Here is a 13527-nt window from a genome sequence, read left to right on the forward strand (position 1 = left end):
TAATGTACAACATTTTATTACAAAACTGTTAAAAAAGTAATACAATGCAACAAAATACTACAAAATATAAGATCAGCTATTAAGCTACCTTTGTTTTACTTAGCTAAAAAGAAACACCTGGCTATCAGTCACTGAATTTCAATAAAACCATTAAATATGCAGAAACAGCAGAAACATTCAACAACTTTTGTTTTTCCAAACCGAACTGTAGCAGCCATTGGCTACTGCTTACGTTATAAATTGAAGTCTCCCTACAAAGAACCACATTACCTATACACAATTCTGTACAGATTTTTATACTGAAGCTAACAATGAGCTGCACTTGAGTTCACATTCTTAGCAAAATATTGGATCCCGAGCATAAATCTTTACAGCAGGACATTCATTTATTCTTCATCCTCATCATCTTCTTCCTCTTCTTCCTCCTCTTCCTCTTCCTCCTCCTCCTCCTCCTCTGGCTCTGCTTTCTTCTTAGATCCTGCAGGCCTACCTGGGCCCTTCTTTCCTGCATCACTCTTGCTCTTGGCACGATATGCTGCAATGTCCTGCAAGAAAAATGCTTTTAAGTTGCTAGCACTAGAACACTGAAGACAAATCTGCACTGCTTTGGTATCTCAATGCTACTGTACTGCAGAGGTCAGGTACAGTGGATGCAAAAAAGCAGAATTTCCACCTTGGGACTTTCATGCTTAAATCTTTAAGCAAAAGAACATGCAATGCAGACAGTTTTAAGAATTTTATGACCATGGTGCTTTAGAGTCTGACTACATTTATTTTAGCAAGCAGGTGACCTGTCTTCTGGTAGTAAGGCATCTTGCTGGTAAAATCTCTAGACATGCAAACCCACACCCAGGCTCACTGTAAGGGTTCCAGATACCTGCCCTGCCAACCTTTCCATGTCTTCTAAAGGCTGACAGAAAGCATTAAGGATTATAAGCCCCTTACGGTGGGAGTGCAAGACACAAGTCATATATTTACAGTGAGCTCCACAACTTTAACGTTTTTGTATTACTTTTACTGTACCTTTTCATACTTCTCCTTTAGTTTTGCAGCCTTCTGTTCGTATGGCAGTTTATCTTTAGCCGACTGTTCAGACCACATTTCACCTAATTTCTTTGCTGTATCTCCAATAGACAAGCCAGGATGGTCGTTTTTGATTTTCGGACGGTGCTCAGAACAGAAAAGGAAGAACGCAGATCTACATCGAGAGATAGTGTTTAAAGTTAAGTATCTAGCTATTGGAATACTTTTTTCTGTGGGGGAAGGGAGTCATAGAAACACTCACGGTGGTCTTTTAGGAGCGTTGGGGTCCTTTTTCTTTCCCTTCTTCTCGCCTTTGGGAGGAACATAGTTTTTCATCTCCCTGTCATAGCGAGCTTTGTCTCCTTTAGCCATTTCTTCAAACTTTCCTTTTTCCTTGCTTGACATTGTCTGTGGACACACGGAGGGGAAAGAAGAGGCTGGATGAGATAAAGCAGCTACTGACCCACTAACGCCTAAGCAGCAGCTGCTCCCAGGGATCTTTTCCCAGCAGCCCGCAGCAGGGGCGGGGGCTGGCCCGCCAGGGGCTCAGCACGGCTCGGCCCGGCCCCGCTCACCTTCCACCGCTCCGAGCACTTCCGCGAGAACTCTGCGAAGTTGACGGACGAGTCCGGGTGCTTCTTCTTGTGCTCCTCGCGGCACGTCTGCACGAAGTAGGCGTACGAGGACATCTTGCCCCGCGGCTTATTGGGGTCGCCTTTGCCCATGGCGAGGTCGGCGCGGGTCCCTGCGGGAGGAGGTGTGTGGGGAGGCAGCGTGAGGCGGGGCCGCGCCTCAGGCCGCTCCCGCCTCTCGCCCGCTGGCGCCTTCCCGCCCCAGCGCGCCCGGCCCCGGCCCCGCCCCTGCCGCGGCCCCTCTGCCCGCGCCCCCCCGCCGGGCCCGCGGCCCCTTCCCCGCCGGGCGCCTCTCCCCGCCCCCCGCGGCGGCTGCGGCGGGCAGCCCGCCCGGCCCCGCCGCCCGCGCCCCAGCCCGCCCCGCCGGGGCCGGAGCCGCCGCCGCCCTCCCGGCCCCACCCGCCCGCCAGGAATCCTCCCCTCAGCCCCGGGCGTGCCGCCCGCCCGCCACGGGAGCCCCTCGGTGTCTCTGCGCCCGGGACAGCCGCTGCTGTCCGCTCACCCCCGCGCTCCCTCCGTCCCTCCCGGAGCGCTGCCGCCCTGCGGACGCGGGCCTTGCCTGGCTGGGCGGAGCGGGCGGCGCGGGCGCTGCTCCCTCAGGTGCTGCTACCGAATGGTGCCCGGCCGCGCTCTTACCGCCTCTTGTTTTCCGCGGCACTGCCCGCCACAGCAACCCGACCCGCGGCGCCCGAGAGCCCGCCCCCCGCCGCAGCCCATTGGCTGCCGCGCACGTTCAAACTGCCCGAAGCTCCGCCCCTTGGCGTGGAGACTGGACGGGATTGGCTGTCTGCCGCTCTGACGTTAGCGGCCGAGCTACTCCCGGGCTAGGTCGAGCGCGAGGGGGTCGTTGGCGCTTATACCCGTTGGAACCGGTTGGGGCGAGGAGAGTGGGGGGGGCGGGGCTGGGCGGAGCGCGCTGGGCGGTGATTGGGAGAGAGGGACGGTTTAAAAAACCGCGGGGGCCGCTGCCATTGGCCGGCGGGGGCTACGGCCGATCTGATTGGGCGGAGCGCGGGGGGCTGCAGCGTGGTTTAAAAATACAAAGGGAGTGGGGTTGGCGGCAGTTCCCTTAGCTCTGCCTGCTCCTCAGCTAGGCCTGCCCGGCTCGGGGCGGCCGGGGCAGCAGCCCCGCCCTCTGCCTCCGTCCTTCCCTCCGTGGGGCAGCGGCTGGCTGTAAAACTGGGCTGAAAGTTGGTTCGGTGCCCAGGCGAGCCCCGTTTCTGGGGGCCCCCCATGCGGCCCGGCCCGGCCCGGCCCGCTGCGGGGTAGGGGGTGTGGTGGTGCCCGCTCCCGGCTCTAGTCCGGGTTCCCCCGCGGAAGGAGAGTGTGTGGTTTGTAGCGATACCTGGGCAGAGAGAGCTCCTGCTCCCCTCTTCCCGGCTAGAGGGGCTGGGAAGAGCGTGGGGCTGACTGTGAGCGGTGCGTTCCCCCAGTCAGGCCGGAGCAGCGGCAGCGGCGCTCGGAAGGGAAGGTGTCGGCTCTCCGAGCTTGGCGCTCTCTGTAAAGTGCAGCTGCAGCAATGGAAAGCCGGGGACCTAGTCTCGGTCGAACTGAGGTCTTAATGCAAGCCACGCCCGTGGTTTGCATGAGTGCTTTCAAGTGTACCGCTAGTAGCAAATCTGACCCTTTGAGTTTGGGGAGAGAACTGAAGTTCCATATAGTCACCTGGACTGCGATTCTTACCCCAGACTACATTATACTGGTTTTGCTGACGTTGGGTTTTTTCTGTCTGATTATTTTCATTCAATTTTTAACTTCGGGTAAATATTCTTAGTAATCGAAGTGGTTTTTAATGCTCTTGTTTTCTCAGGTGTAGTTTATAGCCCTAGTGAGAAGCAAGTTATTACTTTGTTTACTGAAGATGCGGTGCCTTCAGTAGAACTTTCATCATGTTACCCTTCCTCAGTGGTAAGAAAAAACAAATCCCTAAGCTATGTGAGTGTATTGAGTAGCTGCAGGTGTGATAGTGGCCAATGTCTTGATCTCCAGTCTCCCCAGTTCAGAGTTGCTCAGTATAAGAACTTACTAGGTACAGTTCTTCAAGCTTTGCTTCTTTTCCTTCTGACAAGTGTACGTTCATGTGCAACAGTTCACTAATGTGGTAGTAAATGCCTCCTTTATCCCTGTTTCATTTTAAGCTTTGTGTGTTTGCCCAAACTGCAGCCCTAAAAGCCAAAATCCACTACAGAAGAGGGTAATTGGCAGGTAAATTAACAGAGCAACCCACAGATTATGCATTCCCTCTGCAGATGTCAAAGCCTTCACAAGCCAGTTATTCAAAACCTTGTATCAGTTCACTTAATGTGGCTATTACTTTTGATAGTGTTTAGCATACAAATAAAGCTTAGCCTTCCTTACCTCCTAAAATAAACATTTACATGGGGAATGTTTCGTGTTCTGGTTTGGGCTTGTTATTGCTGTATTCCACTGCTTCTCTGTAGCAAATTAATGTTCTGAGTTCTCTGTAGGTCTGTCTGTCCACTTTGCAGAGAGTTGTTTTGTCATGCGGCTTTAAAAATGCCTTTACTTCATATTTTACATGGAAAGCACTATTTTATTTCATGAGTTAAGCTGCCAGATGGGTCACTCATTTACTTTGTGGTGAACTACCTCTGTATAAAAGCTACTTGTGAAGTGTGTTCTTGTTAATAAGGTAATTTTGTAAAAAGATGGTAGAATTTTACAATACTGGTGTGAGTGAATTGTAGTACAGCCATTGGTATCTGGTGTAAAAGCATTCCTTGTATTCCAGACTGACCTAGACCTCTCTGACAGTTATTGGAGGAGAGGTGGGGGGAAAAAAGTTTTAGGTCAGTTTTATTAACATTTTCACTCTTTTAAAATTAATATAGCACGTTCATGGAAAAAAAATTACTTTGGAACACTCTTTGGAAATTTCGTGATGTAATTGCAGTAAGGCTTCCGCTGTTGCATCTGTTTTTATATCTGCTCTAAGAATATGAAGAAAATTATTGTGGAAAAGCAGGTGGGGTGAGAAAGTGTAATTATTGCTATGGGAAAAAATGAGATCTGCCTTTCAAATGATTTAATCAAATGTTTTAAGAAAGAAATTAGGATCTTTAAATGTTCTTACCTGGAAAAGAAAGCTTTTGTACGCTTTGCTAGACCCACTGTGTGTTACATCATGTTGTCTCATACAACACAGGGCACATGAGAGAAACCAAAGTAACATCTGTCTGTCCTCCAACAAGAAAGGCAGTATTGAGAATTTTCCATGCTTGAACATGATACTGGAAGCTTCCCACAGCAGTGCCAATGCTGAAAGCCCCACCACACAAGAATGCTGATGTTAGGAACTTGTCATTCCCAAAGCTGTGCCTTCCTCCCAGCGCCCTCGTGACTGGAAAAGCACTTCTCTGCTTCCACAATAAGCTGTCACTGTTTGTCATTGTTCCACACTGTTCCTTTTCAGACAAAAACACAGTTTGTGTCTCCAGGGATTCAGTCACTGTTACTCTTCTGAAGCAGTGGTCTATGCAGTATTGACTTTGGTCGGTACGCGTGGTTAATTTATTAACCACATGTGCATGACAGTTGTGGGGAAGAAGCATAAACTCCGGGACTTGGAGTTACTTCAGTGTGAATAATTCTGCTCATGAAATGACTCCTTGGTTTTATAGCTCCCTGGCTTTGAGCCCTTCTGAGTTTCTAATCTGCCCCACAATTTGGGGTGCTATTGTTAACTTGGCTTAATCTTCAGTAAACTGCAAGTGAGAGAGATAAGCAGTGAGGCTAGAAATGCTGGATAGAAGGTAGAGAAAAGACCAGATGGGTGAGACCAGGTTATGGAGCTGAGAAATGGATTTAAAGAGAAGTATGTCACGGACAACAAAAATGTGTGATTGGGGTGATGCTGTTTTCTGTCATAATGTGTCTCTTGGCTTCTGAGGGCTGCTTCTAGAGCTTTTCTGGACAGTGGTGTCATGTGGACAAAGCAAGGGAAGAAAGGAACAAAGGCCTTTTATTTGAATTAAATCATCAGCAGCTCCATTACAACAGATACTGTTCAGCTGAGGAGATTGCAAACTAGTTGCGTGACCTTAGCTCTGACCAAACTTGCATTCTGGTGTATTTATGTAGTGATGCTGTCAGTTTTAATTCAGTGACTTGGATAAGGAAGGCCTGCTGTCACTTCCCAGAATATCTCCTACAAGCCAAATTCCTGTATGGAATATGCCTTAATGTAGCCTAAAATTAGGCAGTAAAATTCTGCTTTGGAAGGCTATCGCTCTAAACTGATAGGCAATTTCTTTTTCCAGGCCTGAGAAATCAGTGGATGAATAATAAATGTGAGGTAAAACTGCTTAATCAAACCAAACTTCACTAATAGGAATGGAAGATGTTGAAAGAAAGCAAATTTAGCTTTAATCAGCAGGTTTCTTTGTTGCAGAAAAAAAAGATTAAAATGCAAGACACAAAAAACATTTAAGTAGGTCACTGCTTTGAAAACCCTTTTAATGCAAGTTACAAAGTCTACAGACAGCAACAATGTTTTAGGCTTATTTTTTGTGAGCATCTCTTACTAGATATGTGGTGGGACCTTTAGGATGAAAAGCAAAAATCAAAACTATTTAAGCTACTGCTTATCTAAGTTCAACACAAAACTTATTTTGTTGTAGTGTACCAGTTATAAGGAGTTATTTTCTTGTACTTTGATAAAAACACATATAACTGCTGCTGCCTAAAAGTTTACAAAACTGGTATTTCTGTCAGTATCTTAAAGAATTACATTTAAGACAGTGTGTTAGAAGTTCCCCAGGTTGTTTTTTGTGTTTTGGGGTTTTTTTTTTTTTGGTGTTGTAGAACATCTAAATAACATGTATGTTGTAAAAATGAAATATATTTACCCTTTAAACATTAGGGTTTTATTATGTGTGCCACTGTAAAGCCTGCATAACCAGTTCAGCAGCTCATAGGCAAATGCAGCTGTGTTAGTTACACCAGGCTGGGTTAGTCTGAAAGCTCAGAGCTTGTTTTGACTTTGTGCTGTGTACCCAGTGCCTAAAACAAAGGCAGCCTGCATGGACACTATCCGGGACAGCTGCAGAGCAAAGGCTGAAACTGCAGCAGTCATATGGTAAGAAATAAACACAGCAAATCTCGTCTGGTACTAACACAGATAATATCAGGAACAATAGCAATTCCTGATCACAATAATTGTTACCTGAACTTTTTCAGTCTTAATTTGTCAGTAACTTTTTTTTTTTTTTTGCATTAGGTTGACAAGCTTTTAACTTTTTAAAACATGTTTTTGCTTTTCTATTCACCTGGCTTTCACTCGCTTTCTTGTTTACATTCAAAGTAATACTCATGCAACATTTTCCCCTCAAGATATCTAAAAATTTCTTTGTTTTGCTATACTGCTAATCCCTTTTTACAGGTGTGAGAAGAAAGCAGCAATTTGTCTTTATATAGTGGATAGTTTCCCAGGAAGCTTAGAGGGGCTCTAAAATGTGCATAGCCCTTATTTACAGCAAGAATATGGTTTAAATGGGTAAAAAAACTTTCAATTCTTCTCTCCCCACCTCCAAACTCTTCCAGTGTTGGTAACGTTGGTACTTTGCCTGAAACATATATACAACTTACTCTTAAGAAATGAAATTTAATTGCCAATAAAATTGTCCTGTCTTTTGTGAGTTGCAGAGCATCGTTTGAGAACTTTTTTTCTCCTTCTAAGCTGTAAGACAAAGGGTTGGACTGCATCTGGCCCTGGAGGTGAGACATCTAGTGAGGAGATCCAAAGAGGTTGTAGTCACAGTCCAGCTTCTGAATAGTCGTGTTTGACAGTAGCTGCTGGAGCTTGCTGCTGCCAGAATGAAGTCCCTGTCAACCCACGGTGACTTACAAATATTGACAAACCAGAATGCTTTGTTTGTTCCTTTGTCCAGTCTAAGGAACTGTTTTCTTCTGTGGTCATGTGGGCTAGAAACTTGAAATGAGGCTGAACCTGACAGTAGGATGTGTTTGCTATGTCACTGCAGCTCTAAAGTCTTCTGGGAAAGAGAATAGTGGGAATTGAGAAGGCTGTGTGTCGTGGGCTGCAAGAGGAAGGAGCCAGCAGAGATAAGCAGGTTTGGCTGGTAACAACCAAGCACCAAGTACCACAGTAAGCACTGTGATAGTCATCAACATACTGGTCTTTGTCTTGCATCCAGATAGTGGAAAAGCTTAAATTAATTTCAATGGGTCTCATTAAACTTCAGTGAGTTCTCAAGTGTTGGTCATGCATCATTGTTAATGTAGACACTGCTGGGAGAATAATTTATTCTGTTACTTCTGGCAACTAGTGCTGTGATATGTCACAGAAATGACCACAGGATACATAGGTGATCTGAGACTAGAAAGAAAACACTCATGACATTTTGAAATTGTTGATTGAATCATCAGTCTCATTTTTAGTCATGGTTCCCATGGGATTTTCCAGCACCTGATGATATAAATGTATCATTTCCTTAGCACCCCATTGCATACCCTACTCTATACTGCTAAAGAACTTTACAGTAACAGGGGAGGTTGAGTTTGTTGGAATATAATCTTATCTGTATCTTTTATCCAGAAGGAACTCTGCAGGAGGTCAGGAAGCATTTAAACCCCAAACGCACTTGTAATTTTATTAATTTTATTTTTATGAAAGTGTCTGCATTAGTATCAGACTATTTTGTTTTTACTGAGGGAATCCAAGTATCTAACTGATGGTTTGGTGGAAGAAGTGTTCACCTGCTCCCAAGAGGCACTTAAAACCAGTTGTTAACTTCAACTAGAGCTAAGTCAGACCTAGAGATGGTTATAACTGTACTGCAAAGACAAGGGCACTCAAAGAGGCTCTTAAGGCTGCAGAACTTTCCTGTTTTCCTTTCTGTAAAATGAATATGTATCAGAAGAGGATATGATGGTGTAACAGAGCCCTGTAGACTCTAGGATCCTCTGACAAAACCTGAAATCTGAAGATAGTGTAGTATGTGTTATACAAAGCAAGAGGTCCAAGCCATTGTCAAATCTGAATTCCTATAACAAGACAACAGTAGCTCACAAAATGCAAGACTGTAGCACATGGTACAGTATGTGCAGTATGTACAGTGCTTTTTGTGGTATCAAGAGTGCATTAGACACCAGCAAAATTTACTGAAAAGATGACAGTTTATCTTACATGGAAAAAAATCTGAGCAAGTTTTTTATTTCATTTCAAAGGATTGAAGAATAATTCTTAAGCACTATACTACATTGGTCTATTACTAGTAGTTAAATTTTTATTGCATCACACAAAACCTCTGGGGGCGATACTTTTCCACAATATGTTTCAGATAGCTGCTTTATATTTCTGAAGAGTATGAGTGATGATTTAATGGAGTTTCTTTCTAACTGTGCAATCTCATATAATATGAAACAAAATGTTAATCAAGCAACCTGGATGAACAGGAGATGAGTGACTGTGAAATAAGCAGATAGAGGTGCTTGGGTTGAGTGGAGGCTTCTGAGGAGGGAGGAGGAGGGGTGTTGAAACTGAGGGGTACCTAAGGCAAACCTGGAGGTTGGCTTCTTTGCTTCTGTGTGGCCATTGTACTTGAACTTCCTCTCCTAACACATCCTTCATTGTTTAAGTCCACTAACGAACAATTTGTCAAGTACATTTAACAAAGAACAGAATTTTTGCACATAAGAATGATGCCTTCTACCAGAAGATCCTCCCATGCTTCCTGTAACTAACAGCTTGTTATGAAAGAGAATTTGCACAAACCATTAAGGGGAGTGTATTACAAAACTTTAAAGCTTTTACAGTACATGGGTTTAACAGTTTTAATCCTAAATTATTCTTAAAATGTGTAGTTTTGGACCTTCTTTACTGCTTTAAATCTTTAAATAAAAGCTTTTGTTATAAATACTCTTTCATACATCTTGAGTTTCCATTGTACAAGGCCAAATGCCTATAAAAGAAAGACTGACTTCAGCTGGATTCAGACCTGGAGATAATTCTGGTTAAAGTTAGGATTCTTTTTTCTATTACTGTACTTCTTGAACCATATACAATAAGGTCTATGTGTACTAATACAGATTATGTTTTGTTATACAATTAATTATCTGAAATTATACTTTAACTATCCTAGCCCAAAACATGTAAAGAAGTAAAAAAATACAGTCTGTAGGCAATTCCAAAGCATATTCCTATGCTTTGGGTCTATGCTTTAACAAATTTGGGCAATAAATTAGAAGTAGAGCAACAGGCAGTAGCAGGTTAGGTGGTGCTAGAGTGGGAAAAGAAAATAAGGTATTAAAAAATCAAGAAAAAAGGAAAAGAAAAATAAAAAAGATAGCACTTGTTTCTGGTAAGGAAGGAGAGATTTGGTCACTGTTCTTTATCACAGCCTATGAATGCTTGTTTATCAAGTAGGTTGCTCTTTTATTAAAATGGAATTTGCAGAATTTTTCAAGTGTTTTAAAGGAATCTTTTTTCACTGAAGTAGTTATAATACATAACAAATAAAATGTGTATTTGCTGAGAAAAATGTCTACCAATAGTTTTCCTTATTATTCCTTTTGCTAACAGGATAATTTCAGGGGCTGAACACAAGTGCATGAATGTACCCCTGGACTTCAAGTGAATGCTGCCTGCTGGGGAAGGGAATCATCCTCCCCAGCTGAACTTTTTGCCATGGAAATGCATACAAAGTTGCAAGAGCCACATTTATCTTCCAGGATTGATTACCAGCAATGCGTTTGCAATGTGCTTGCAATATATCCAAGGTGATGTATCTGATTATCATTCTTCTCTCTCAAATTACAAAACACATCAATCAAAAGCTAACAGGAGCTGGGACATATGGCATCTCAGAGAAGAACAAGCTGCTGGGCTCCCACCTGTGCCTGGCCTGGTGCCAGGAGGGGCCACTGAGTCCCACTGACTTCAGAGCCTTGGAGTTGTCAATCCAGACTTTTTGGGATGCTGTAGCTCCTGCTCTTCTGCATGTTACTTACAAGTCATCCATGCTGTGTTCTTGGCACCCCCAAGGGATACAGATATCTGCTGCCTTCTGTACTACTCAGCTCTGCTGTGAGTACTAGTGACATGTCATGTACAGGGTAGTTGGTTTGGAGCTGCTGTTTCCTTTGAACTGATTTCATTTTTGAAGTTTAATCAGTATATGGTTGCAATACTGCATGTTTTTGTGTTTATTTAAAATATGTCCCCATACATGCTTTGTTTATATCTGAATACTTACAGTACCCAGTACTAGAGTTTATGTTAAAAAATTGTAATTTTAGACAATATACTCCACAATGATTTTTCTTTTATTTCATGTAGCCCAAGCTTCATGAAAGTTTGCAAATCCATTTTGTAGTAAGTAAGCTTCATACTGTCTGATAAGCCCGTGTAGCTGCAGCTCTTTGTATTTTTCATCCCACAAGCGATACAAGATTAAAAGTGACATGATTTCTTTGTTACTGTAAGCAGGCGTTCATACCAAATGAGGTGGTCAGCCCCAGTCACAGTCCTGCCCTCCTACTGCACCATCCTGAGTGCTGGGGCATCCTGCAGCTGAGCAGTAAAGCAGATCAGGATTAAATCCAAACGATTTTTCTTGCTGCTAGCCTAGTTGTAACCAACAGAGTTTGCTGTGCAGCCACAGCAATGTTTTTATGGGCACAAAGAGGCACAGGGCACAGGTGTGAAAACGAGCAGCTTACAGCAGAACCAGAACCATCTTTCTAAGTCCCACGACTCTCTTATCGTGACCTAATCGTGAAACTATGATACTACTTTACTTGATATTACGCTTATAAATTAGCATCTTGGCAAGCACGGCTGGGTAACATAATCAGGCTTTTAACTGCTCCCAAACTGTACAAAGAGGATCAGAAACATTTAAAATGCACAAGTGATCTTTCCATCAAACCAAACAGCAGCCAGGCCCAGATAGACATATTTTATGTTCACAGTAAGGTCAAATCCATCTGAAAAAAAAAAACACAAAAAACAAAAAAACAAAAGGACCTCAAAAGACATAGTCAAAGAGTCTAGAAATTGCTATTCATGACCCAGATTTCCACTGAAGAATTCCTGGAACTCACCCTTGTCCCACTTTTCCCAGATTTTAACACCTGCTATGATTGTTATTGGGGTTTTTGTTCTTTTTTATCTTAACATTATTACAGTTTTCAAAAGTTTGAAATCACAATAAACTGAAATAGTGAGTTAAACTTTTGCTGCCTGAGATTGCTCAGCAGCAGAGCATGGAATTAAACCTAGGTATTATACAGTCTTCAGCTTGGCTGATAACAAAGCAGAGTTCAGTATTTTTTCCAACTCTCCTCCTATTCCCCTCGCTAATCACTGAAACGTGCCCCGTGGATAACTGCTGTGACTTTAGCTCAGTGCAGCTTCAGTTACTGTATCCATCACTCAGCTGCGGCAGTGGGACCGACCCTTATTCTCTAATACCAGGTTACGCAATCAGATTAAGGAGCCATCTGCAGCACAAACTGAAACTGCTCTATAATCGTGTCCCCGGCTCAGGCAGAACTTTGGCTTACGCAGGATCTGTGTCTCCTTGAATTATTCACCAGCCTCCCTGCTACTTCTCTCCTTCTTCAAGCTGGAAATGCACAGCAAGCGATACGGTCAAATATTTCAGCGATTAAATCACTGCGCTTTGAGCACGCTCAGCTCAGATGCCGCTTCTGAGATTTAAAGGAATATTTGCGGGAGTTCAAAGGGAAAGCAAAACCTCTCCCTTCCTTGTGCCTCCTTTGAATGTGCTTGAAAGGACAGTAGAGCAGAGCTTGCTGCTTTTGCCACTCTGCTGTCAACAGCTGAATTGTTAAATGATTTAATACCAATGCATCTCTTATGTAGCTTTGTAAAGCCTCAAAACTAAAAATACCTGCTTTTGTCAAGTATTCTCAGAGCGTCTATTTTACCTAGTCGTATGCACAGCAAGGTCTTGCTTGGTTCATCATTAGCGAAAATAATTCTGCATTCTCAAGGGTTTTCTGTTGTCACAGTCACCTTTACTAACAGAAAGTCCTTTTAAATGACAAAACTGGAAACTCGCACTCTAAGTCGCCTTTGTCTTCAGAGGGCTTTGCCACAGGAACGCAGGACGGAGCCCTGACTACGCGTGTTGTAAAATCAGCTCTAACAAAGGCCGGAGCTCCGTTTGTTTTCTGCCGAGAGACGCACAGCCGCCGGCTGCGCTGCGGCTCCCGCGGAGCTGCCTCCCGCAGGCGGAGCGGCAAGAGCCCCGCACAGAGCCCGCCCGTCCTCTCCGGGCAGCGGGAGCCGCTGCCGGCCATGGCCGACAGTCAGCGGGAAAGAAAGGAGGCAGGGAAGGAAGAGGCCGAGAGAGAAGGCAGGAGACAGACGGTCCGGAAAGAGCAGCGCGAGCAGTGCCGGCTGCGGCTAAAACACTAGAGAGAGAACAAGTGAACCGGGGCAGCCGCTGCGGCACAGCGAGGCGCCGCCGAGACCCGGCAGGAGGCGGCGGAGGCCGCCGGCCCCGCGTCGCCAGGAGCGCGGGTACGCGCTCGGCCGTGCCGGCGGCAGCTCCGACCCGCGACACTCTCCGGGGCTGCCCTTCCACATTCACATCCCACGGCGGAGCTGCCGGGGAGGCGCGGGAAGGGGGAATAGAGAGCTTGACGCAGCGGGCCCAGCCTCCAGACTGGGAGGAAAAGGGAGCGGAGCGCGGAGCGCGGCGCGGGTAAAAGCAGCGGCGGCCGCAGCGTGTCCTGCCCCTGGCGATGGCTGGGCCGCACTCCCGCCGCCGCGCGGTGCCCCGGGCGCTGCGGCCGCGCCGGCCGGGGCAGGGACTGCGCTTCCCGTGGGGCCGCGCGCGGCAGCCGGCATGCGCGGCGG

At 45.4% G+C, this 13527-nt stretch overlaps 1 protein-coding gene across 1 annotated transcript; it reads right to left on the minus strand.

The window, feature by feature from the left end:
* Positions 1-2347, minus strand: HMGB2 (high mobility group box 2). The gene is made up of 5 exons (XM_036383069.2): positions 2215-2347; positions 1599-1768; positions 1286-1431; positions 1024-1198; positions 1-545 (listed from the first exon to the last, which is right to left on the minus strand). The coding sequence occupies exons 2-5, from the start codon at positions 1746-1748 to the stop codon at positions 387-389; spliced, it is 630 nt and encodes a 209-aa protein (XP_036238962.1). The 5' UTR covers positions 1749-1768; positions 2215-2347; the 3' UTR covers positions 1-386.
* Positions 2348-13527: the final 11180 nt, after the last annotated feature.

The sequence above is a fragment of the Molothrus ater genome, chromosome 4, assembly GCF_012460135.2.
Source record: "Molothrus ater isolate BHLD 08-10-18 breed brown headed cowbird chromosome 4, BPBGC_Mater_1.1, whole genome shotgun sequence".
Lineage (NCBI taxonomy): Eukaryota > Metazoa > Chordata > Aves > Passeriformes > Icteridae > Molothrus > Molothrus ater.

Bases quoted from the DNA above. Each gene is read 5' to 3' on its own strand.
- HMGB2 (XM_036383069.2), bottom strand. From the start codon at position 1,748: ATGGGCAAAGGCGACCCCAATAAGCCGCGGGGCAAGATGTCCTCGTAC. The intron at 1,199-1,285 runs GTGAGTGTTTCT...CTCTCGATGTAG, and splicing joins AACGCTCCTAAAAGACCACC to ATCTGCGTTCTTCCTTTTCT. The intron at 546-1,023 runs GTACAGTAAAAG...TTTTTCTTGCAG, and splicing joins TAAAGGAGAAGTATGAAAAG to GACATTGCAGCATATCGTGC.